The 27,360-nt window shown below is 42.5% G+C and overlaps 1 protein-coding gene across 2 annotated transcripts in view; it reads left to right on the top strand.

The window, feature by feature from the left end:
* bahcc1b (BAH domain and coiled-coil containing 1b) overlaps positions 1–27,360 on the top strand; it is an 80,337-nt gene that overhangs the window by 16,420 nt on the left and 36,557 nt on the right. For both annotated transcript variants that reach the window (XM_032573438.1, XM_032573437.1), the window contains exons 3-4: positions 23,603–23,761; positions 26,796–26,906. In XM_032573438.1, coding sequence (XP_032429329.1) covers positions 23,603–23,761; positions 26,796–26,906 — 270 coding nt within the window. The remainder of the gene's footprint in view (positions 1–23,602; positions 23,762–26,795; positions 26,907–27,360) is intronic.

Raw genomic sequence — 27,360 nt, 5'->3', positions numbered from 1 at the left:
GACTCGGGGAGCTGTACGCCTGGCCCTAGGCCTCGGCACAGGGGGTAGATATGATGTGGAGTTGGGCGTAGAAGAGCAGGAGGAGGAATGGGGGGCTCAGGGGGCGGCGGGGTTGTTTCAGATTTTTGTAAAAAAGACACACACACATCCACGTCTCACCAGACTTGCTGTGTCGCTTACAAAAATTCAAAGAAAGAAATTAAATAAAATAAAAAAATAGACTCCCCAGATCTGCTTTTTCTTCACATCCCAGAGAACCTGCAATCCATCAATTTGCCGAAGCCTCTCATTTAGATCAGCATGGTGTCTGCTTGAATATGGTTTCTCTTGACAAAGTGGTGGAATGACAGACGCATACCAGCGCCATAAGACTTAGCCCCACAATGATATTACGCAGGCGTTCAGATTACTGATAGGAGCGCTGGGAAAGCCTTTGTGTCTGTCCGTCCGTCTGTCTGCCTCCCCTTCTCCTCCCCGTCTTTACCCTGTTGGCTTTTATTCACTTCTCGCTTTTTCTTCTTTTTCTTCCCTGCTCTGTGATGTTAGCCCCTGGCAGCAGTCGCCTCACTGTGTGTGTTTATGTGTGTATTTATGTGTGTGTGTGAGATTAGGGTTAGGTTTAGCCTGAAGTAGCACACCTGTGCAGTATTGTAGAGGGAGTGGCAGTGCTTGTCATTGAACAGGTGTGTTACTTCCCAGACAGCAGACGGTTTTTGTTTACATGGTTGTGCGTGTGTGTGTGTGTGGGTGTGCGTGTGTGTGGGACCTCGTATTGGAGTTTACATTAGTGTCATGCTACACAAACACTCATTCTCAACTCTGTAGGGTTCATACTCTCAGTTCCTCCTTGTGTTGTCAGAGTAGATAACCTCCCAGTTGATTGTGTCTTGCCTCTCTCTTGCTCTGATTCCCTTCATGTTGAGTCTTGTTCACCAAACTCCAGATCCTGCGCCGAATATCTGCTCCCCTATCCGCTCATCGTGATCATGCCTGGAAAAAAAAAAAATCTCGTGGGCTCTTGGAAGTTTCTTGACTTTGATCGTAACGCCGACGTGTGCGACACACCCCTTCATTACTTCCTCTCTGTACTTGCTTGCTGTTTTTGTGCATGGAATTTTGGGAGTCTCGGTGAGTGTGTGCCATTGTGTTAAGCCAGAAAAGCGACGAGATGACGAGCAACGCTGAAACGGCAATGGAAGAACAAGAGAAGGGGGATGGAGGTGTAAGTGGGTGGGAAGGAGATGGTCTGAATCTTTCCACCTGGTTGGTAATCCAGTCAGATTACCACTGCCTGACAGCACCCAGTAGCCGTCTTCCCCCGACTCACCGGGCCAGCGTATCCTACGCCTCTTAAGAGTCTGAGTGAGTGAAAGCAAGAGAGGAGACGCCTACCTGTTTGTGAGTGAGTGTGTGTTTCTGTGTGATTGGGACACAGAGAGCTGAGTCAGTAGTAGTCAGTGGATAAATCCCAGTCAGAAGAATTGTCCAGCTCCCAAACCCCTACCCATTCTACTCTGAGTACAAGGGGGCACATCTCGGGTGCAGCGTGCCAGACGACCCCCTGCCTGGAGGAGACAGCTGGTGAGGGCTGCGGCCAGCCGAGCCAAGGCCTGAGGGACAAGAGTGTAAACTGTCAGGTTGGTTTAATTCAAAAGGGAGGAAAAAAATTGATTATGACCCAAATTTAATCAATACTGTGCCATGGTCAACTGGACTGAGCTACCAGGAAGAAATTATAGTAGACAATGGTGTAGGAAAAAAAGCATTTTTAAAAAAATGTCTATTTAAATCAAAATTGCATGGGGCTGCTTGGTGCAAGATTTAGTATGGGGAATATTTGTCAAGTGTCATGTATTGTATTTGGTCAATTTGTGGACTTTTACCATTCTTGACAACAACACTTGATTTGTATCATAGTGCTGGAGATGCTGTAGCACACTGATGTTTGTGGGGACACTGTGATGATGTAAATGCAAAAGAAGAGTGCAAGCAATGTGGCAACATTCAAAAATGTGGCAATTGTGTGTTTTCTGCCAACACAGTTTCTCCAATGTCTGCTGTTTGAAGTCGTGATACCTGACAAAGTGCTGTGGATGGTCTGTGTTTTCTCCAGCAGTTTGGAGCAAGCATAATTCTGCCCCTCCCTCACCTGCTGCTGAGCACTGATAGAGTTTGCAATCTGCTAAATTTGTCTGCTTGGAAATATTTTTGGTCATGAAAAAACAAACACATCTGTGGCTGCAGGCTTGCTGCGCGATCTCAACTTATAACCCAGCTAATATCAGCGTGTCATCCCAATGTTAGAAAGAGCGGTGGCAAAACCTCAGAGCAATTCCTCTAGCAGTAGTACAAATTGGAGGTTCATGACAAATCTGCCCCGATTTCCTTCTTTTTGGGAGATCGGTGATGGGCCAACACTTACACGTGAGGCCGGATCTTATCTACCTCAGCAAAGGTCTAAAAATCAACCACTGTCCTCTCCTGCCCCGCAGTGAGAGAGGTTTGACTGACAGACTCTCCCAATGGGACCCAGGCCGCTTGGATATCTGTTCCTAAATCCAATATATATCTGATCTTTTCAAATCTGACCTGTGTCTGTACGGCCAAGTCGCATTCATCCAACCTCAACGTCATCGATACTCAACAAACGACACTATTCTGTACACTGATACGTGTAAGCGGGAAGAAAAACAACCACCATGGCGGACAATATGAGGATTAAGTTGTTACTGTGTTGGCTCTGGTAGGACAACAACTTCAAAATTGTAAGCTATGGTCCACCGTTAGCATCTACGATTACTTCCACAAACACTGAGCACTACTTCTTTTTTTATGGGAGTTTGGAAAACACTGAGTCCGTTCGCTACTTGTGACGTTACTGCCCCCTCTACTGCTCATTTGGGACACTTTTATGTTGTTTCCAGTTCACACAGGAAATCACAAGCAAGTCTCATATATTTGGAAGTGTGAACGACGATGCAAAAAACAAATCAGATTAAAAAAAAGAAAGGAATTCAACATTAAGGTCTGGCATTGTCAGGAAATTGTCTGGTGAAGCTACAAAAAAATCATTTCCATTTCAAATTCCACTTTATGCAAATGCATTAAAAAGATTCTTGAGTGTATCACTACAACTAATCACGCTGACCTGAGAGTAAGAGACTGGAGCCAACTGAGGGCTGGTATCAGTGCAGAGATAAAGAAAAAGTGTAAGTGTATTATGGAGGCTTTGATGGTGGAGTTTGGGGGAGGAGGGGGGACCACACTCACGTTTGCTCCAAAGAGCGAGTGTCTCTGTGACAAAAAGACTTTTGTCTTGTCTCCAGCTCCCTTCCAAGTGGAGAACAGCTGCTTATTGTTGGTAGCAGTGATTTGAAAGGGAATGGGGCGCGTTTGGTTGCGACATCTCTGGGGTGTGAACACACACCGCCATCTGATGACTTGGCATGTAAGAGGAAAGCGCCAGACTTCCTATGTCCATGTGGTCGCCTGTTTCCCTCTCGCTCTTCTTCTTCTTCTTCTTCTCCTCCCTGTTCTTCGTTCCCTTTCTGGCCAGAGTTTCCTCCTTGCTCCTCCCTCCTCCTCTCCCTTCTGCTTTCCTCTTTCACTTCCCCTTCACCAGGGCATTCGCTCCTCTCAGCTCTTCGAGTGGTGCTCCAGCCCTCCTCCTCCTTCTTCTCTTCCTCCTTCTCCTCAGAGCCATGTTCCTCCCTGCTCGCCTCTGCTCTCTTCTCCCTTTTCAATCGATCCCCACACCTCTTATATCCATCTCCCGTCTCCGTCTGCCTCCCTCTGCAACCTTTCTCCTTCCTTGTGTTGTTAGCAGGCCTGCATCTCTCAGCACTTCTCTCATTTCTGTCTCAGTTTCGGTCTGCCCCCCCCCCCCCCCCCCCCCCCCCCCCCCACCCCCCTCTTCCATACTGCCTTGTTTGTTTCTCCCTTCTCCTTTTCTCTCCCCACCACATGGCCGGTTGTTAACGGGCCGTCCCGGGGCAGCTCGGCCCGCGGCCAGCTCACTAAATCAGAAACGTTTGGAGGATTTGGCAACAGGGAGTGAGAGCTCAGCGAGGCGCCTTTGAAGTCAGCGGAATGAGAGGAAAAATGATGTTTTAAACACAAGGCTAAAACAGCTTCTTGCTCTGTGTCGGAAGAGGTGCCGCTTGCATTCATGTGCAAATACAGGACCTTGCAAAGTATTCATACCCAATGAGAATGTTGACATTCAAAGCATTTTAATGGGATTTTATGAAAAACCAACACAAAGATCTTCATAATCATTAAATGGTAGGAATATTCAGAGTTGGGTATCAACAATTTTTATAAATATAACTTTGAGAAGTCTTGTCGTGCCTTTGGATTCAGCCCTCTTTACTTTGATACCACTAAAGGCCCCCATGGTTCAGTTCGTACTCGCATGCATCTTTCACACACAATGCCAGACCACATCTGGACACCCCTTTCATTTCACTATACATCACACCACGTAGGATTCTTCATAGGATCAAGAAAGGGATGGACAACCCTGACCATCCTCTTCACAAGACTGTCGTGGGAAGGCGGAGCATCTTCAGTCAGAGGCTTCTTCAGATTTAGTGCAGTACAGACTGCTGCAGAAGATCTTTCCTGCCAGCAGCCGTCATGATCTTCAATAACGCTTTGAAAAATCTAAATTAATGAGTTACAACAACAGTTAATTTCCCTTTGGGATTAATAAAGTATTTTTAGAAGTGACCTAGATAGAAAAGTCCATCTGCATGTAAGTTAATCACAGCATATATACCACAGGAGTGTGAAGGCTTCAGAGGTTCCTTGGTCTCTAGCATCATGGAGACAAAGCAGGTGGGGAAAAAAACCAAACATCTAAACGGACATAGGCGGAACATCTCCGTCAGCACAATGTATCCATGATCTGAACATAGACTGACCAATCAACACATGAACATCCACTTTAACTGACAGGTCATACAAGGGGAGCATTAATTAGAGAAGTCAAAGAGGTGCATAACTAAGGGCACATTCACTCCAGCCCTGTTTAGTCCAACATTAATCTGTTTGCCTAGAAAGTTTGGTTTGTTTGAGGTGTGAATGAGCAAGTTCCGCCTAAAAATCCAGGTTTAGGTTTGGTAGGAGTGAACTCTGGTGAGTCCAAACGTATATGTGAATGCAAATGGACTGGAGACCGCTCCAGAAGCATAAAGCGAACAACAGCGCAGGGTAAATACAACCAAAGCAGACGCGCAAGTCTAGCCCTATTGGGGAAATGGCTCATGGTCTTTTACCAGCAACAAAAGAGAAATCCTGCAACCACTGCAAGCTGACCCCACTCCATTTTTGTTTACATATTGTAAAACATTTTAATTATGACACCAAATTATTTGGCCACAATGCAAAATGGTTTGTAGTGAAGAAAACTAACACCCTGAACTCTCTGTATGCATAGTGGAGAGTTTGAATCTGGAGAATGCTTGAGACTGGGCTGGAAGTTACTTCCAGCAGAACAAGTCTTCATACAGTCAGAACTACAAAAGAACCTTTTAGGTCAATTCATGCTCAGGTGTTAGAATGGCTTTTGAAAGTCCTGACCCAAGTCCAACCGAGACTTGGGTTTGCAAGACTTCAAAATGTTTGTAAAACATACATCAGATGCTCTTCATCCATTCTGACTCAACTGGAGGTGTGGCGAAGAAAAAAAACAACTTAACTCTAAATGTGTAAAGTCAGTAGAAACAGCAAAACCCCCAGCAGCCAAAGGTGGTTCTGTAGTCTTGACACAAATACAGGCCACAAAAATCCATGCAGCATTGTATGGCTCCGTCACAACAAATCCTGATGAAATCCATTGATGTTTCCAATTTTAAGGCCACAAAATTTGAAAAACTGGACGTCAATACTTTTACAAGGCGCTGCTTGCATGATGCCTGAAATGGAACTTTAACACAAGCTTTAATTGCCTGTTTTTCATGACGTTGCTCCTGTTCAGAGGGGCCAAGGCAATTCCGTGTTGACGCAGAGTCGCATCACAGACTTGCAGGTCCACAAGCCTCTAAGCGACATGGCCGCAACCGCTGCAACCCCCTTATCACGACCAACACCTGAGCCGGGCCTGCGCCGCCACAGGTCACGTTTGCGCCTGACTCAGCTGACCTGCTTGACTCAACGCAGCGCTTCGTTCTCAGCTGCCGTGGTTTTTCTTTTTCTTTTTTCTTCTCCATTCCAGTCATTTCAACCCCGTTCGCCTCATTCACATTGTAATGGGCTCCATTCAGGCCAGTCTATGTCCAGTTTGTTTTGCTGTCAGGCGTTTAAGATGGATGCATGGAGGTGGGAGAGGAGGCGGGGGGGTTGCAGGTTCATCTGGAGGTGAGGTTAAAGGATGCAGAGTTGTCGAACGGCCCATTGAACGCAGCACCCTTCGCTTTTCATGAGCCACACTGCTGCTGCTGCTGCTGCTGCTGCAAGCTCGGATTGAACAGATTTAGCATTTGGTGTGAAAGACAGCTAATGTGCTCTAAATGGGAAATAGGTACATATCGGTGTGTGTTTCTGCGTGTGTGGGTGTGAAGGAGTAAAGAAAGAGAGAGAAGCAGCTGTGTGGAACAGCATGGATCGTTACACAGTGACTCACATGAAAGCATTAAGTATATTCAGGAACCTTTTGTTGAATATACATGGAGTTGTGTGCAGCTGCGTGTGTCTGACTCGGTATGCGGGGGTGCGTGTGTGTGTGTGCGTGTGTGTGTGAATGAGCGAACCCTCTCCCAAACTCTTGCCCGAGCCGAGGGTTGTGAGAAGAGAAACAAGAAAAGAGGGCAAGAGAGTCTTAAAAAAAAAAACAGATCCGTCATCAGTCATTCATGGCTAATCAGTCTCATGGGACACACACACACACACACACACGCCTGCATACACACGCATACAGACACACACATACACGGAGAACTGAGGTCCTAATCCTACTGGGACTGCTCGTGCCTCAGTGTGTGCCTGTCTAAATTCTGGATCCAGGCTGATTAGAAGCTGACTCTCTCTCTCTCTCTCTCTCTCTCCCTCTCTCTCTCTCTCTCCTTCTACCTCTGTGGCTTCTTACTCTGCATCTTTGATTGCTGGTAAAGTGTCTCGTCTTCCCCTCTCTGTTTTTCTGTCGAGTCTTTTTAATAACCACCTACTGTCTGTTCAGCCCGTATTTGATGTGTGTTTTGGTAAGATTTGGAATGCATGTGTGCATGCATAATACAGGGACCTCGTTTGTGTGACACTGTACTATTTTTTTAAGGTTTTTTTAATTATTTTTTTTTATTTGCCAGAACGTGCTGCTCGCTCCTACCTGTTCCTGCTTCATCAGTACTGTCGTCTGCGTTTTTATCGCATTTCCTCATTTATGGCAACGCTGTCGTTTTTCAAGTTAAATAAGCTACACTTCAAAAAAAAAACAGTAGAATAAAATGAACAAAGTGTCGAGATAATTTTGCTCATCCGATTTGTTTTGTCAGACAGACAAAAAAAGGAACTTTTTAGTCATAAAGCTGTAAAACTTCACTAAAACAGTAAAAAGTTTTATGAATCTGAACTAGCCAGGTGGCACAATAAACGTTTACCATAGCAACCATAGTTGTATAGGACTTGTTACTAAAAGTACTTACCGTTGTTTGAATTTAGTTATTATAAAATATTCATTTTACACTAATTAATATACTTAATTCGAATCTTCACAGTTTTGATGACCAGCATCATCCAGATGAAAAGCTACATTTTTCAGTACAGCACAAAAGCTTTATCAGTTCTTTTAATTAACATTTACTGAGTAAATTATTAACTTATAACCCAGCTAATGTACCAACTTTGTTAATATTGGGTAATATGTAACATACTGCTAGTTGTTATGCAGCAATAGACGTCTGAAAATAGCATAACAATTTAACTAACATAAAAGAAAATTGAAAAAAACAATCAAATTTTGCAGTTATGTACAAAACATAATGGGTGTCTTGGTTTTGTGGTATGTGCTTAAAATCTTTTATATTCTTAAAATATATTCTGTAATATCCTTTCTTTTATGAACAAATGAAATGACCCACATATTACTAAAGGTTATGATTTCAGGTTTGCAGAAAAATGAGTCCCATCGTTGATTTAAAGATTAAAAGGGTGACATAAAGTCAAGAGGACGTCTATCATTTGTTTAAACTAAGCTCTAAGTATGCTTTCTTTTAAAAAAAAAAGTGAAATAAGCCTAGCATCCATTTATAGAAACTTCTAACTGAAAATATTTGTTTTTCATTCAAAATCTCTTTATAAAAACTCAGCAGTGGGGAGAAAAAGCATGAAAAGCATTCATTTAGTTCTCTCACTTCGTTGGGAGTTTTTCCTTTAATACACACTAAAACAGTCCTGTTTAAAAATCAACATAACTGCCTCATAAATGAATCATTTGTGTGTTTATTGCCCAGCAAACTTCGAGAATAGATGAATAATTATAGCGATTTTAAAGCAACACCACAAATATACACCTGCTCCAGGATTTCCTGCTTTTTAAAGGCCTCACACTTTTAGGGTTCGACAGAGTCGGTGCTCTCTGCTGTTTTCTACTGCGGCATGTTATAAATAAAAACTAATAAATAAGCGGACTGCATCGAAACGCCAGAACTAGAAGGAAAATAATCATTAGTCACAACTCTAATATGACATTCATGGCTCTCATGCACTTCCACTCCTTTTCTTAACCCCATAAGTCTCCATTTCTCCATGGTTTCCTTTTGTTTATTATCCCTCTCTGTCTTTTTTTCATTTCTTCTCTGTTGATCTCTCAAATAAACTTTCATTCCTGTGTAAACATTACAGTAATGAGGGAATATAAAGAGCTGAAATAAGGTCAGACTGGGTTATTCTCACCTGTTTTCTCCCCACCTCTCTCTCTCTCTCTCTCTTTCTTTATGTTCGCTGTCTGCTGATGTCGTTCCTCTCTCTTGTTCAGTTTTTTCTCCTTCTCTCTTTCTCTCTCTCTCTCTCACACACACACACAAACACACGACAGACGGCGCACTCACTTTCTGACGCCCACACAGTCAGCGTGCTGGAAAGACACGGGCGTACACACACACACGGCGACGCGGGCACAAACACACCGACACCTGCACGTCGAGTCGTTGAGGGTCTAATTTAAGTAAAGTGCTTCTCTAGGAACCACAACCCCTTGACTCACGATGATGGAGGGCGATACGGCACGATGACGGGGTTGAACACACACATGTGCACACAAATACAGAGACGCTTGCACACACACACAGACACACTCACTCAGTCTGTGCTGATGCTGAGCTGTAACTCTGTGTGATGTGAGCGCTCTGTAGATGGCTTGCAAGTAGCATGTTGCAATAATAATGTGATATTTGATCCCTGCCGGGAAACTCACAGTCTCTGGTGCTGCTGGCAGACCTTACTGTATGGCCAGATTAAGCACCGGCAGAGAGGACTGAGTGTTTGCATCAGGATCCCTCAGTGGGATGGATGCTTGGTAACTTGGATGTGGTTAAATCTGGGTCTGAAGGCTCGAAGGATGTCGTCTCCTCCGCTGCAGCCGCCCTCTTCCTTCGCTTCTGCTGTGTAGGTGTGTTTGTTTCCGCTGGAGTTTAAGCCAACTTAAGCCGGAGCCGAATTGTGCTGCACTGCTGCAGCAGATCTTGGGCTGCAGCAGCAGGGAAAAAAAAAAATTTTAAAAATAGCTTCAAAACTTTTGTTTCCTTTAAGCTTTAGGGCAACAGTTGGAGAGAAAGCAAAGAGCTTTCTGGAGAATGTCACACACGCACACACACACGCCCACATAAAACAGAACAAAACTGTGAACAGAAATATACATTTTCACATCTGTCATTTATTTATTTTTTTTGTAAAATTCTGTTGAAAGTTTGGAATTTAAATTCTTCTTGCTTTTCCTTTTTTCTAAATAAGATTTGAAATGATAAATATAGAAAAAATGGTTTAAATTTAAGTTTAAGCTGAATGTTAAAGCCTGAATTCAGTTTTCGTATTCAGACCTTCAGAATAAATTAAGTTTATATTTCTTATGGTGATTTGAGTTTATTAGGATAAAAATGACTATTTACCAGTAAAAAATTCTAGCATAAGGATTTGTAATATTAGACACTATTCAAAGGCTCTCTAGTAAATTTGCATATATAATTGCTTATCAGACAATAAAGGAGTTTTGAGTCATACAGGAGAGAGTCAGGCACTTGGAGTGGAGTCACTGTTTTTTGACCTCTTTCAAATTATTTGTTATTTTTGCAGATGATTTACATCTGAATCATTATTTTTTATTTCTGAAATTGTACATGTAAATTGTAGAACCTCAAGAAGACCTGTCTGTTGTTTTTTTTTATCATCAAGTGGATTGAAGGGGAAATATGGAGAGCATCAAGCTAGGAAACATTGTGCTAACCTGCTGATATATTATGAGCTGCAATAACAAAAACAATATAATTTACTTTAACAAACACAGCATATACAGTACAGTAACTGATTCTAAATCTGAGATGCTGAACATTATTAAATGAGAAGAGAACAGTAAGAGGAATTCATGAATTTTGATTTGAATGTCTGTAAATTTGCCCTGTGTGGAATTTGCTAACAGTCCTTCATTGTGAGCTAGCTTCAGGGTCTGCAGCCTCCAGAGCCACATGTGGCTCCTTGGCCCCTCCACTGTGGCTCAAACTAAACCAAATAAAAGTGTTTTTAATTATAAAGGTAATAAAAAAGGCTGGTTTTAGCAGTTCATCTGTATGTTTATATGCAACATCTGCAGGGAGTATCAACAACAGAAGAGTCATTTAACCTTTTTTTATTTTAGCTTTTATATGTTTAAGTGGCCTTTGTATCTTTATTCATTTTCCTTATTTATGGCCTTATTCTATAAAATAAAGTTATGTTGGTTTTTTTTGCTTTGCTATAGGTGGATGAATTATTTTAGCTTTCAACAGAAGTTATTTAATTTTGAACATGTTTCTAAAATCTGTCTTGTTTCGTGACTCAGGCCGTATTTGATCTTGTAGCAGTTGGGGAAAAGTGGCTCTTTGAATTGAAAAGGTTGCTGAACTCTGAGCTAGCTGCTACGTATCTAAACTCTACTTGCTTTTAAATGTGTATCTAAACACAGTCTGAGCAAAGCTGTAGTTCAGGTTTATTGAGACAGGCTGCATTAGCAAGATCTGTGTGAACTTTTGTTTGCGGTAGCTTTTGTGTAACAACTGTAGATTAGGAACAACTATATGTAAATCTGAAATGATGGACACACACGCGCATACGCCCACGTGCGCACCCCCCCTCCACACACACACACACACACACACTCACAAAACCATATCAGGTTTTATTTGAACTCAGTCTTTACTGTGTGTACATTTTCCATGTGAAGAATTTGTTGGATGTCCTTGGTTGCTACGCAGCCATTACCTTGCGTTAGCTGAAAAATAAATATTACTAGCTATTCTGTGCCTGTTTTTTAAGTAACTTATTGTCTAAATCTGAGTTTTCTGAAAAATACTACAGCACAAAGAGGAAGACATATCTAGCTTTTGACTGAATTCAGATTTGAATCACTGTACATTTTCTAGATAGCATTTCAGGCTTGTTGTCTGCCCTTCATTGTTGACCAGCAATTTTCTGTGCTAGTTCATATAAACGTTAGAGCATTTGCTTTGAAATGTGTATGTTTTTGAATAAATTCTACAATCACAACTCAGTTATTGACTCAAACTGAATCTAAATCAGTGAAATCCAAAAGACAATACAGGCAAAACCATATACATGTTTCTGAGTTATATATGGGAACCGGACCAACTTGAGTTTTGCTGCCTCTTTCTGGCCTCTTTCTAAAACTGTTGGCTGACAATAAAACAAACGATAAAAAATATTATGGTTGCTTTTGTCAAAAAGATATAATTTGAGGACACCAGATGAATCAAAATTACATGGCCACTACATGAAAAAATAACAAAACATTCTTTGTTTTTGCCTGAATTTAATTGCTTTAATGTCTGTAAATTTTCCACAAGGTCAGTTTGTTGACTGTCCTTGATGATTAGCTAGTTGCTACTAACTTGTGAAGTCCTATATGGATGCTTGATTTATCTAATCCATTTTTAAAATTCTCTTAGCACTGCCGTAACCTCAACCGTCTGGGAAATAATTAGGATTTATCGTCTAAATATTTAACTACTGTCACCTGCTAAATATCTTTTAAATTCTAGGTCCAAAGGCGTTTCCTCACTTCTTCTTATAGAGTCTTTGAGTAGAAAAACTGAATGGAAACAGTAATGTAAAACAAACAAACAAAAAAAAGAGCTGAAAGATCTTAAAATCCTTCCAACACTACAAGGACTTTACTGTGTCCACCTTTCTTATTTAAGCTTTGAATACCTTAATGTTTTTTTTCTGTCTTAGCTTTTTTTTGTAACTCAGGACCAAACCTGTCCCATATCCCACTTCATCAAACAACTCATTTTTAGCCCGATTTTGATAAAGTGAGCTCATCTCTCTACTGTGACATCAGTAATCTGGTCTCCTCTGCCAGCCTCCATCCTCTGGATTCTCTAATGAATTCATCAGTCTCGACTTCTGATATAAAATATTAAGCTTGTACAAGATGTAATTTGAAATACCATCTGAAGAGATATTGAACAATTACATCACATTCCATGTCTTTAAGTATGTCATCATATCCTGCCATAAACTTTCTTTTGACTCATAAGTAGTCATACAGTTAGCAGGGACTCATACAGTGTATTGTTTCAGTACAAAAAAGGGTGTGTAGTAGAGATTAAAAGCTAGATTGTCAAATGTAGAGTTGTAAAAGTTGTAAAAAAAAAAAAAAAGGTAAAGCTGTAAAATTTCACAAGTGGTTAACTTCTGTTGCATTCGGTTTGGAGATTCACTCTGCCCGTGGTGAGGTGGTCTTGTTTGGACCCGGTTCAGCCCGGCGTCCAGACTCCAGGTGTGTTTTATCCAGCAGTGGGCACACACACCTTCAATTTATTATGGTCAGTAGTTGTGTTTTCATTACAAATTAGCGCAAGTCTTTGTCTATATTCTGCTAATGTAAAACACCCAAAAAAAAAACAAAAACACAATTTTGTGATTATGATGTTTCCATTAAATAAGAAATAGAATTTAAGTCACGCGTGAGTAAATTTGTCCAAGCGATGAGTCATTAAAAAATCATGGAACCTCCTACCACTTCCCGTCGTTTTCTTTGTCGTTTTTGCCAGTAGTAATGTTGATCATGTGACTCATGCAATGATTAAAAAAAGTGTTTCGATATGACAGAAAACCACCTCCTCCCAGCACAACAACAGTTTATTAAAAAAACCTGCTTTTGGAAATCAGTGTGTTTCCTTTAAGCAAATTCATTTTCGGAATTTCAAGTTACGCAATTTTATGGTTGATGGAAACAGTGCTACTGTGGGGGTGTGCATGTGTGTGTAAGTGTTTTAGTGTGTTTGCAGACTGAATGGACCAGGGGCGTGGCATTGGCATATTGGACTGAATAATAGAATAGAATAGAATAGAAGTACTTTATTCATCCTAGCAGGGAAATTACTTCGCAGTTACAGCATAGAGACAAGACACAATAACAACTACTAATGACCATTTCCTCGCACACACACACACATGCACACACACGGGTCAGATGGAATTGCATTATCAACCTTCACTCTAGGCTCTCCTTAAACATCAGCAGCCTTATGCTCTTCATTAGCCTCGTGTGTGTTGGTGTGTGTACCCCTGAACTGAGTATCTGTGTCTCATTCTGGCCCACGCTGGAGGAGTGGTCTCATATGACCCAGATCCTCTTGTTTTCTCTGCTATAACATGGAAAAACTTACTTTGACAACCTTCTCCTCCGCACCCTTTTCCTGCTTCCCAAGAATCTCTCCTGTGGTGAGTTCCTGCTCTCCATGCCCAAAAATGGTCCTTCCTCCTGTTGCGGGTGGGTGGCTGTGTGGTGTCCATTAAGTCTGTGGTCAAAAACATTTTCCTCCTCACTCGCAGTCAGCAGACTTCCGTGGGGCGGACGGGAAACTTTGAGCAACACCTAGATTCTTTTTTTAGTCTGTTCCAACAGTCTCACATTCGGTACAATCCTGCACAGTTTTTTTCCCCCTCTGTTTTTGGGCATTTCATTTCTCTTTTGAATGATCTCTTGTAATTCTCGTGAAGTGGGCTCCGTCAGATGATGTTTCTTTTGAGCGTAAGGACTTTAAATGTCATAAAAACACAAGTGTAGATGCAGTGAGTTACAACTCCAACTACCGGAGCCTCGTGAAGGCATAAAGAGAGAGCGAGAGAGACGTGTGTGTGGGGGTGGGTGTGTGTGTGTGTGGGGGTGTGTGTGGGTGTGTGTGTGTGTGGGTGTGTGTGTGGTGGATGGCGATGCTCGGGTCTGCAGCCTGGGAGTCAGGCTTTGCTGTTCATAGTCTGCTGATTTATGCGCCTCACAGGGAAATCTCTCATTTGTAGCTCTTTCATCTCATTTTTCTCCCCCTCCAATCTTTTTCTCGCTTTCTCTCCCTCTCTCTGTCCTCTCTCTTCTTCCCGCTGTAATGTGATTCAGCATGGCTGCTTGTCCCAGGCGACATGCCATGCTTTGCTTTTGCACCATTCGTCCTCTCTCTCTCTTTTTCTCTTTCTCTCTCTCTCTCTTTCTGGAACATGAATGAGTCAAGAGGAATCGCTGATGAATAATGAGATAGAGCAGGAGGAAAATGCTATCTGGATCAAGTCGAGCAAAAGAACCACTCTTCTGCCTTGAGCGTGTTCTTTGTAAAGCACCGCTCTGCCGTTTACTCACACATTGAATGTGTTGATGTCCCCAGTGCCACAATGCTTTTATGGACCTGTGGGTGTGTGTGCACATGCGTGTGTGTGTGTCTGTGTGAGGGGGTTTCTAAGCGCCTTCCTCAACCGACTTGTTTGAGTAGCCCTGTCACTTGCGCAATGCCATGGTGTCAAAACAGATCAGAAAGGTCTGGCTTGACTCCTGCCCCTGAACACACACACACACAAACGCGCACCCCCACACTCACACACAAATGTGCACGCACACAGAGCCGGAGGCTCGGTGCCAGGGCTCTTGGTGGTTGGAGGCTCATGAAAGGGTCGGCCTGACGAGAGGTTGCCAAGTGTTCGGCAATAAGCGTAACAGCCAAGCTAACGAGAGTCAAAACCTCTGACACACACACACACGCCCGCACACACACACACACTGAGGCTGAACATTCAGACTCTTGAGGGGTCTCAACTAGTCCAAGAGTGTATGAGTGTGTCGCAGAGAGAGTTCAGTATATCAGCATGAACACAGAGTGCTTTTGTTAATTGGAAAATGTGACAATACAACACAAGAAGATATTGATCTTCAATTGGATGGAGATTGATTTAACTCATCATCCTTCCAGGTATGTGTGTGTATATGTGTGTGTGTGTGTGTCTGTGTGTGTCTATTGATCAGCAGCAGTCCATTCAGAGAGATGCAACAAAGGAAATCACTCCTCTGCTTCATCCCTGTTTGCTTCTTCCACTGTGTGACATTGGCTTATCACCACCAACAACCCTCCCTCTGGAGCTTCCCTTTTCTTCTCTCCATTTTCATTCTTTGTCATCCTCTTCCTTCTTTCTTTCCCTCTTTAAAACTATGAAGGACCTTGGGACGGTCTGGCCTGATTTCAATCACTGTGCTGTTTTCTTTCACTCTGAATGCATGAAGCACTCGTCAGCAACTGCTGAAGCACCACAGAAGAAGATGCAGGGTTGCGTACTCTTTTAGCTAATTTTTGTACCTCAGTTACATGCAGCAGATTGTCTCTGTTAATGGCACTGAGAAATCTAATAACATGAGATTTTGAAAATAAGACATGCACAAATAACCTTGTTTGGTACCATAGAATTGCTCAAATTGGAATTCCGAAAATAAATTTGCTTACTGGAAACACGGCAATTTCGAAAAAAGTCCGATTTTGTGATACAAAGGTCTTCTGTTAGGTGAAGGTGATTTTTGGGCTTTATTGAAATTAGTGTATCACATGAGTCACATGGTCAACAGCTGGATGTTACTACTGGCTGGAACCACGAAGAAGACACCAGGAAGTTGTTGGAGGATGGTGGCGCAGGAGGATTTTGAATATTTGCAATGCAAACCCAGCTTCGTTGAAGAGTTTCAACAATTTTCTTGAATTTCTTAAACTGTTGTTCAGCTGCTGTTGTCAGTAGTTTCACCTTCTAGCATTCCCCTTTCTGTTTTACTCTACACATTATTTCAAGTCAACTCATTTCTGTTGATTTTCATATTTTATATAGCACCAACTCAGTCTGCATTAGGGTTCATATGTAATTATATAGACTCAAATTAGTCCAAATCAAATCTAAGTCCATTTCAAGTAAAATATCAGTGAGAAATAGTGAAGGTTATGTAACTAAAAAATGCCAATTGGCTAAAAGGTAAATATCTAGAGAAGCCCAGTTCATTGCTTTGAGTCATTGCTTCAAATTGACAAGCATTTGGCAACAGTAGAGAAGAACAACTTCCTTTTGACTGGAGGAATGGATGATCACCTGCTTCAAGGAAAGAGACAGAAAAACCAAAGAGTTAACGGAATACTTTCACACATATTCTTTTAGCGCTATTCTTTTAATTTGTCCATCCACAAATGCTACACAACTAAACACTGCAGCACCGAGACAGAAAGATCTACACATTACAAGACAGTGAAAGCTCCAGCAGTGGCTTCAAATACAGAAGAGAAGCAGCTAAACCCTGAATCACCGGCAGGAGGACCAGAGGTAACGGCAGCTACAGATCTGCCAGTGGCTCCATTCATGAAAAAGTAAAAGCACAGAGAGAATACTTACTGTAGTTATGGAAAGGAATATGTCACTCTGTGGTTGTGTCTTTAAAGGAGATGGTTAAACAAAGAAGCACTGAGTACTTTTTTATGGAAATAAGAAGAATGGACGCATTCAGTACAGTTTATTTCTCACTGTTTTATAGGTTTTTTTCTGCAGTTATTTATTAGTGCTATTTTAAGAAAAAGGACATGAAATGTTGCATTTTGGGTATTAAGCTACTGGTTACAAACGATTCTTTTTGTCTAGTAAAATATTCCCCTATCAAAGTCTAAAGTTCTATGTTAGTCAGATAGTCTAAAGTTCTAATGTTTGGTAAGTGGCTTACCTTTAGAGGTATAAAAACAGAAAAACAAATAAAAGAAGAAAGAAAAAAACCCCCCAAAGCAACAGAACCCAGAAAGTCGAGGCGTACGTCCAGATCGGGCTTTCTCCAAAAACAGTATATAAGTGTTTTTAAATGGCTCCTTTTCCTGACAAATCTCAGCCATTCATAAATAAACTGAAGCAGATCCTGTTCACTGTAAGTGCAGGCAGTGTAAATAAAAACTCATAATTCTGCTTTTTATTACCTCGGATTGTCAACACTGGAGGATTCGCTGCTTTCGTGTTGACACAATTTTCCAAGTTATGATGCCAGCTGGGAAAACAGGAAGCATTGCAAACACATTTTCTTTTTTAATTACCACTGCGGAGACTGAATGGAGCTGCATCCACAGTCAGCAGCTTGTATTTATTATAAATAACATATGCACAAAGAGAAATATGAAATATGATGTGTGTTTTTATGTATGATGTTTGAAACCGTACACAAAATTAAAAAGCAGTTGTGTGTTTTTTAGATCAGCTGCTGCTGATTTATTTGAGCAGTTTGGTATTTTTTTGGGGTGGGGGGCGGGGGTGGGGGGCAATGGGAACTTCCCAAAGGAAGCGGTGGCGACAGACGGAACGGGAGGACAAGTGTGTGTGTGTGTGTGTGTGTGTGGATTTGGATGAAACAAAGGTGGAAACAGAGTCCAGGAAGAGACGAATGGGAGGGAGAGAAATTAGGTTTACGTTAGCGACTGGCCCTTTGGTGTGATTTTCCGTATCGGCAACCCAGAGGGAGTGGGCAAATATGATTTTCAGATCAACTCGTCAACAGAAAACAGACAGGGAGGGTGTGCGTGTGTGTGTGGGTGTGCGTGTGAGTCCGGTGACAGGAAAAAGAGGGAGCAGAAAAAGGAGGAGAGGAGGAAAATGTGGACATCAGGTGAAGCTGATGTTTTTTACCCGTCCACCTTATTTCTCTTCACCGACGTAGTAAATGATGAACCACACAGGGAGTGTGGATCCTCCTATGTGTGTGCGTGTGTGTGTGTGTGTGTGCGTGTGTGTGAACAGTCTGCACAGTAAGCGGGATGGGGGTGTGCCTTGGGAAACCAGCTTTATACAATCCACGTTTTATTATGACTGCCTACAAGTCTGCTGATGTACATTGGACAAGAAAAGATTGGGAGGGGGGCAAAGAAAGATGTAAAAATATCCTGTCTGAGTGAGAACAAAATAGAGAAAATAAATGTCTCCATGGATCTTTTTCTTCTCCTCTTCGATTTATTATGACTACAGAGAGGGAAAATATCAAGAGCAAGAGAAAGAGGGGGTGGGGTCTCTACATTTAAACGGTGGGTGTGCATGTGTGTGTGTGTTTCAATGCTTGGGTAGCAGCTGTACAAATAGGCACACACACTCCCTGATTTGTCAGCTAATAACAACGCCACTGCTCCATCCAGCTCTGATTTATCCCATGCCCTCTCACTTTTGTGTGTGTGTGTGCATTTGCATGTTGGCGTGTGTGTGTAGGCGTGCACATGTGTGCATTATGTGTGTGTTTTTTGGAGAGAAAGACTGGCAGACAGCTGAAGGCACTTGTGGTTGTGGTTGTCAGGGCGTCACAATGTAGCTGAGGTGAGGCTACAGTACATGTGTGTGAGTGACTCCACTGTGGACTGTTGTGGTTGTGGTAATTGGCTCTGATGCGACGCAGCGTTTATGGGTAACGACCTAGCCGCCCCCCTCGACCCCCGCCCCAGCGTCTCTCTCTCTCTCTCTCTCTCTGTCCTGTGGCTAATTACTTGATTCCTTGTGGATTCGGATTTGTTGCCTCCTTACCCTGCCACTCGAACAAACCCACTCGTCTAACTCGGTTTGCTGAGGCTGAGCTTTGCTTTGTTTTGTTTTGTGAACAAGATCAAGCTTTTGGTCATGTTGAAATTTGATCGTTTCAAGATTTTCTAAATGATTACATTTTTCCAGTTTTCAAACCAATTTAAAGGGGCGATATTGTAAAATCGACCTTTTTTAAAGCTTTACATCATGTTACAATGTTTTCCTTCATCAAAACCATACCCGGAGCGTTTCTTTGATTCTTTCATGCATGTTTGAGAAATCTTTTAGTCTCCCACGGCAACCATTCAGCTGGGCAAAACGCTTGATGGGACCAAAGCTGCAGTTTCCAAGCCGAGCTTCTGCCTCACTGAATAGCCCTCCCCCTCGACGCCACTCAGCTCCTTCAGACTAGCCAGCAGCAGTTAGCAAACAGTTGGTGGAACTGCACATCAGCTGAGCTCATTATAGAAGTTACTTCTCAGTGAAACACTGGTAAAATGTTGTTAAAGGGTTACTAGAGCAGCCATGTTGTGATGACTTTCTGAAGGTGGAGTTTCAGAAAGAGCAGGAGTTTTTAAAGAGACAGAGGCCCAGTTTTAAGAGATTAAATTACAAAGTTATTTTTTATAACAACTGAAGTTAACATAGTTACTAATTTGGGCTATAAAATGGCAATATACACACACAACACTTCTCTCTATTTCTTATTAAATCATGAACCCGCTCCTTCCCAGTCACACTACAGAGCGTCTGATGCCTCTGCATGCTGTATGTGGATCAGACCTGAGGACTGCACCTTTGAGATGCCATGTACGCCGCATACAGGCTCCACTGCTGTGGAATTTCTACAAGTGCTACCCAAGTTGCCTTCAACATGCACTGGAGTGGTTCCCAGTCGAGTCTGAAGTGACTAGGATCTCTTAGTTTGAGGACATGGTTCTCAACCTTTAAGGTCAGGGGTCAGCCTCCCCCTCAAACGGAGGACGATGAGCATGTTGGTGTGATGGTAGGGTGGTATAGGTAGACGAATCGACACCTGGCCTGTAGTAATGTGCTGCTTCTGTCTGTTGTGATGAAAACAGAGCTGAACCCTCCAGAGCTGAACCCCTCCCGCAACAAAAGAAAAAAAGAAAAAGCTCTTGATTAACCAGTCAGACGGTCTGCAGGTTAGCAGTCTCAAACCGCATTCCTGGAGGGCCAGAGTCCTGTAACTTTTTGATGCGTCCCTTGTTCTCCGCACTTGACTTAAATGGCATAACTGCCTCACTAACATGCAGACCATGCTCTACAGAACTCTGCTAATGAGCTAATACTGGAGCCAGGTGTGCCGAAGCAGAGGGGAATCTAAAAGTTACAGGGCTCTGGAGTTTGAGACCCCTGCCGTGGGTGAAGGTTCCAAAACTGCAAAAGTATGAAATGGTGAAAGAGGAAAACGAGTAGCATTGTGTGTCTGAGGCTTTATAATACTCAGAGAGATAACGGCCAAATCAAGTCTCATCAGCTAGTTGGTCAGAATAGCTACAGAACTAATGGTGCTTTTCCCACTGGTACCAACGACTTGACTCAACTTCAGGGGTCTTCAGCTCCAGGCCTCGAGGACCGCTGTCCTACAACTTTTAGATGTGTTCCTGGTCCAATCAAATGGCTGAAGTACCTTTGTAGCATACAATCAAGTTCTCCAGAGTTCTACTAATGAGCTGATTATCTCACACCGCTGTGCTGAAGCAGAAACAGCTAAAAGTCGCAGGACCTCCAGTCCCGGCCCTCGTTGAAGACTCCTGCTTCTACTATAAGGATGATGTGGTGCCAGCCCCTTTTATAGAACACACTTCTCTGAGGCTCACGGGGTTTGGGATTTCAGACCCCTCACTCTTCATGAAAATAGCTAACAATGGCTATTTTCATGAAGCCATATGAACATAGCCATAGGGTCAGCTATCTCGGGGTTAGCTTCACACTCTGATGAGTGTGAAGGGCGTTAATTCAGGGCGAAAATTAAGCTTAAATCTGTCCAATTCTGGTTACTGAACAAAATGTCATACTCCATCTCGCTTAACCAAGATGCAGTTTTATTCAGAAGCTAGCATATTACATAATATCAGTAGAATGTTAAAGAGATATTAAGTCTTTGACACTCAGGTCAAGCATGACATGTTTGGGGTTGCAATCTTTTTTTCTTTCGACTCAGACATTTCATCTCCAGTGTTTGTCTAGCATTTTTTTTTAGCTGAAGTGTATTTATTTATTTTTGTCTGCTGTATCTGTAGTTAGAGCCAATAGGAGTTGGAAAACACTGCAATTAAAGCTGAAGTTGAAGGGCGGGTGATGCAGACTTAGAATTTTACTGTGATATTTTGTGTTACTATTGTGGTAACAATATTGATTTTGATTAAAAAAAACAACTATTTATAACTTGTTTTTTAGGTCTGTGTGTCTGTGACTGCATGGTCCAGCATCCATAATTCCACAATGTTGTTGATGAAAAAATATTCCCATTTACAATAGGTTGTTCAGGCTGACACATATGTAAAAAAAAAGAGAGAGATCTATAACACTAGATGTACACAGAAACTGTTTAATCATATGTTCAAATTTCCTGATGTTTATTGGTACTCTGATGGAACAAGCAGTGGAGAAAATATCAAAAATAATGTTTCCAATCATAGTGTCAGATTTTTTTTTTCCAATAACTGAAATTTGTCAAAGCAACAATAAATCAATATTTTTATCATAATAAAAAAAAATCATGATAAATGATAAAGAATAAGATAAAAACAAGAAAAAAATAAGATAAAGGCCCACCTCTAATACACATCAGCATATCTTCTCAAATGTAGAATGAATAGCTGAAGTACAGTAGGTGCTCGACTTCAGAGAGGCCATGTAAAGAGGCTGCATTAATATATTTAACAAGATGGAGGAACATTTAACATTACAATAACTGGAGGTCAGAAATCAGTGCATAGTTTTGGGGAAAGAAGGATGTGACAGTGAGTGCTATACCAGAATGTATGAATGAAACATGACCGTGAGTAATCCGAAAAGAGCCGCTGCGTGTCCACGGCTTCCTGTGTAAATGTCCACAGGGAGATTAATATATGACCAGATGTGCGTTCAAAGGGTAAACGGTCACTCATTCATTCATTAACACAGCTTTAGTGCTGTTCCAGGAGCTGGAATATGAGCAATATATCCAAAGGTGTGAATGTTGAAACCATTAATATCATGGCTGTTCAGATAACAAATCGAATTTGCTTTCATATAGAGATGCTTTAAAAAATTAAAAAAAAAAGAGCTTTACATTTTCCAAGAAGGTCAAATTTCAATCTGCAGCAAACAATAACATAGCTGGAAATGTTCTAAATATAAAGGAAAGGTTTCTTTTTTTCCATCAAGTTATAGAAAAGCTCTGCTTCAGGTTTGGAAGGTTTCAATATTTCTTCTTTAACCATGACACACTGGAGCGTCTTGAAGAATTACAGCTAAAATCCCCTCAAAGTGGCCTTCCACGTCCAGCTGTCACTGTTTGTCATTTGAAGCTAATGCTAAAAAAGATCCGTCTCCGAAATAACGACGAACCTCTCAGGTGGAAACATGTCAGCCTTGACAAATTCTCCCTTTGACTCTTAGATACGGCAGACAGACGCCTCGCTTTTCACCAGTTTGGATCTGATCTGCAGAGAAACCGAGTCTGTTAAAACGAAAAGAGATAAAAATCCCAGTCAGACCAGCTGCAGGGCTAATCGCTTCAAGTTATCTCACTTTTTTTCCCCCCTCCCTAAACCGCTAATTGAGGTTAATATGTCAGCACCAAGTGACACAGATATTGAGTCGCATGTGGCTCGGCAGCTTTATCACCTAATTTAAACATGTGCTTTCTGGTTTCAGTATATTAACTTCAGGAAAAAGAAGCAGCAATTTATCGCTTTTTTCATACAAAAAAATACTTCACAGATTATATTACAGTATTTATGTTGAAATCAAATTACACCAGGGATAATACATTTATTGATCAGATTACTTCTGGAGGGAGAAGGTGGCACCAGATTTTATTTTGGGGTATCAGAGTCAAAGGGAACTTGAATACCCACCACACTTTTTAGCTTTTTACTGATTTATTTTTGCTCTGTATTTTTATGTTTTACCTTCTAATGCACTTTGATCAATGCAAGGCGTTGTTGGAAGGTGCTATATAAATAAAGCTTATTATTATTATTTATTCTAAATAATTAAAAAACAACATGTTTTTCCTTCTACTTTGGAAGGATGCATCACTCAATGTTGATCAATCACATAAAAAATCCCAATAGTATACAGTAGAATTTGTGGTTGTGACGTCTCTGGATGCCTCTGTAGGCCGTTTACACGTCTATCTTTGTAATCTCTGAATTTTCAGAGCATCTGTTTTGAATTTGCTCAACAGAAACATTTTAGAACTTCTCTTCCTCTTTATCAAAGTGAAATTGTTGTCACCTAATCAGACTTCTGCCTAACCCCAAAAAACCCTGTTTTAATCCACGCTGAGCTGTCTAACCCTCTCTATCTCTTGCTTTGTGTCCCTCAGGTCCTTCCTTCATGGGCTCCTTCCTGGCCAGGAGTCTGGGGACCCCACCTTCCCATCCCCCTCACCCCTCTGGACCCACTGCCTCCCCCGCCTCCCCTTCCTACAGGGCTGGAACCCATTCAAGCACTTCCCCTATCTGGTTCCCCCACTCACATGAAGGTAAGACACTCACACACGCACACGCACACACACACAGGAAGCAGCTCGGTTCTCTGTCTAATCCGGGGTCTTGGTTTGGGATTAGACCGAGATGGAGCCATTAAGTGGTTTAACCAACGCGGAGCCGAGGCCAAACACGTGCAACAGCGATGCCTCAGATGATGCTACTTATAGCCACACACATGTACAGCAGAGTGTGTTTCTGGGTCTGTTTGTGGTTTCGTATTTGTGGTTGTTTTCTAGTTCAGAGCTCAAGCACAACAAAGCCCCCCCACTTCTTCCTTCTCCAACTATAAATAAGCACACAAATCTCTTCACGCTAACAGGGAACCCATTAATCAGCATTACTCCACATCGCTGCTATGTTTTTATAACCACCTTCGTCCAGCTGGATCTCAGTAGGCCCCGAGTTCCTCCCTTTGCACCCAGGTATGCTTCGAAACTCACCCCCATTTCCACCATGCCCCCCCCCTCGGCTCAGACCGCAGCCCCACCCTCAAGGCCCTCCTCTGGGCTAACCGACCTCCAACGGCCCCCTTCCTGATCTGACACACACATATGCACTGAAACGGCATGCGGATCCTCATGCATCATGTCCTCTTTCGACTGTTAACCGTTTGTGGTGAAATTCTGAGCTTGACTGAGTTATCTGTCCCTTTCAGGTATATCTGTGTGTGTTTTTGTACACTCATGAGTGCATGTGGGGGAGTGTTGGGTGGGAGGTACAGGACCAAAGATAACACCTAAAAAGGACTTGAACAAAGTGACAGTTTGCACCACAGGCTATATTTCTCAACCAAGTAAAAACTGACTCAGAATCTGACTCCAGTTTAGCATTTTGTGAATACAGCCCAGCAGGTCTGAGTGTTGTCAACTCAAAACCGTCTCTGAAATCTCAGGCAAGAATTGTACCATTGACAAAGACGCCAATGACCAAAGATACCAGTCATCCCACTGATCCAGCTTTTCTCACTTCATCTCTGTGCACCATAGTAGGAAAGCGGCGGTGCAATCAATAACAAAAATAATGAGTGCATTCCATTCAGGTGAATCAGTTTCAGCATACCAGTGCTGTGCGTGCCGGGACGCTCGAAAGAAACAGGCCATGTGGTAATGTGATTTATTACTATTGTACTATTCCTGCCATGACAAGTCAAAATGTGTCTTCCTCGCCAGTGGCACCATGAACTCTGCTTGGCGAGGCAATAGTTGGCACATTCGCAGTTTTAAGTGGCTGTGACCTAAAGTACAAAAAGCCCAGGAGGCTTGAGTAAAACTGCTGTTTACTTCCCTTCTGTGATTTTAATTTTCTTACTTCCTGTTATTGAAGCACTTTGGCACTTTCTCTTGATGCCAGCCTACAGAGTTGTGTCTAATTTTCAGTGACTAAGCCATAAAAATGAGCACTAATGTAGCCCGGAGTGACTTTCCTAACCTGAATCTGTGGAACAACTCGAACGCAAGACTTCAGGCTGAAGGCTACAGGGAACAGCAGTGAACAGAGAGCAGGAATGTGTGTGTGTGTGGAGGGAGAATGTATGTGTGCCTATAAGACAGATTTTACGTCTGTGTGGCTTGGCTTTGATGTTCCAACGCACACATGCCTTGACGCACTCGCACGCGCACACACTACAAATGATTGTTTTTAAGAAATCAAGCCAGGGAGCTCCAATAGGCAGCCTGCCAGCTGGCCACAGTCCAGGGAGCGGAGCATAGCCAGCACAGAGAGAAGGAACCTGTCTCAAACACACACACACGCACACGCCCACATACACAACACTCTACTTTTACTGGCTCTTCTACACCTGTCCTTGTTTTATGTCTCCGTACTCGTGCCTTTCCTCATCTCTTTACCTCCCTTTCTCTCGTCCTCTCATCTCCAGCATCTCAAAGCTCTCCACTTTCCTTTCACTTGTCCCTTCATCTTCCATTCTCCCTTACATGCACACCCCCACATACACACACATCCCCCACTCCTCTCTCCATACGCCTCACAGCAGCAGCACACTCATGACTTTTCATATTGACAGCCTTGCTCTTCTCTAGTGTCTGTTTCCCCCGACCATCTCCCCATTCATCCAACCATTGAACCCCCTCCTTTTTTACTCTTCCCTTACTTTATTTTCTCTCCACATTTTGGCCTCAGTGGCACTCCATGTCATTCCAGTTCCAACCCCCCACCCCCACCACACCCCCCTACCCCCGCTTTTATCACTGATCATTACCCAGGGGATTGGCCTTAGATGGCTGATAGAGCCTTTTGGCTAATTGTCACCATTTAGATTCACTGGTTGTTAACCAGTCAGAATAATCACACACACACACATACACGCCTGCACACTAGAAGCAGCGTGGGGGTGTTGCTGGTTTTGCTGTGTGACTGTGGAATGCGTAGGATGAGTTTTTATGGAGTGCTGTTTACTTTGGCCACCACCATTAAACTTTTAACGGCTGCCAATTAACGGGCCAGCAAGGACACTCTGTGGGGCATGAAACCAACTTCTGGAAAACAGACTCCACCATCCGCACAGCCACACAGTCTAGCACCATATTCTAAAGATATGTGGGTCTGCCAAGATCTCCTCAATCCCACAACCTAGTTCAACGTCCTTGAAGACGAGGAACAAAGTGAAACGATAGTTCACCTCCCAGTGACCTCCTGTGTGTGTTTCAGGGCGAGGAGTGGGAGTGATGCTTTCTCCTATTCGTCTTAGGTTTTGGGAGGAAAACTGTGTTTTGTAGGAGAGCAAATTCCATCCATTCAAAATCTGCAAACACTTGGCAATAGTGGTCGGCTGAGGTTTCTGTCACACTTGTGTCCACTGTAAATAATGTCAACTCATCTGGCATGTTTGTGCAAGAGTTCATTTATGGTGAAAATAGAACCAACTGGCTGTAGTTTTTCAGTGTTTTTCCAAAATTAGGGTCTTTTATGATAGATTGCAGAGATAAACTGTTTGTGTAGGGTGCTGCTGAATGTCAACACTGGGAAGAAACATGAATTCTCTCTCGCTTCCCCCTTTCCCATTGACAGGGTACCCGGGCTATTCAGGAAGTCTTGCTTCTCCTTTTCTTTCCATGAGTGCCCTGGATCACCATAGCAGCAGTCTCTATGGACAGCCCCGCTTCTATGAAACCCAAAAAGGTGAGTGCTACAGAGTACTGGTACTTGTGTGTTGTGTAGGGGGAAAAAACTTTTAAACCCTTTAATTAGCGTTCATCCATAACCCTAACCTTAATGATGATTAAAGTTTACTTGAAATCATCAGCCGTCACAAACGTACAAAGATCCACCCCTTTTTCAGCTGCCTCTGGTCACACAGGCTAGCTCTATAAAATCAAACTGGCATCATGGATCCAAGGGGGCTCAGCAAGGTTGATGGAGAAAGTTATGTATAACATACTAGTCAGAAAACTCCTGAAGGGTTTAACACATGAGTTGTGAGTGACATCTTTTTTTTACATTTTGTACTAATTTCATGTGACAGCCCTCCGAAAGGAACACCTGTTCGCCAAAGTACAGTGGCTTTCTTGCACTCACTTGATGTGTGTTAACAGCAAGAAATAAAGAGTGTCAATGATGCACTACACAGAGGTGG

This window comes from Xiphophorus hellerii, chromosome 10 (genome assembly GCF_003331165.1).
Source record: "Xiphophorus hellerii strain 12219 chromosome 10, Xiphophorus_hellerii-4.1, whole genome shotgun sequence".
NCBI classification, from domain to species: Eukaryota; Metazoa; Chordata; class Actinopteri; order Cyprinodontiformes; family Poeciliidae; genus Xiphophorus; species Xiphophorus hellerii.
The sequence above is the reverse complement of the archived record's forward strand: the minus strand, read 5'-3'. Positions and strand labels throughout refer to the sequence as shown.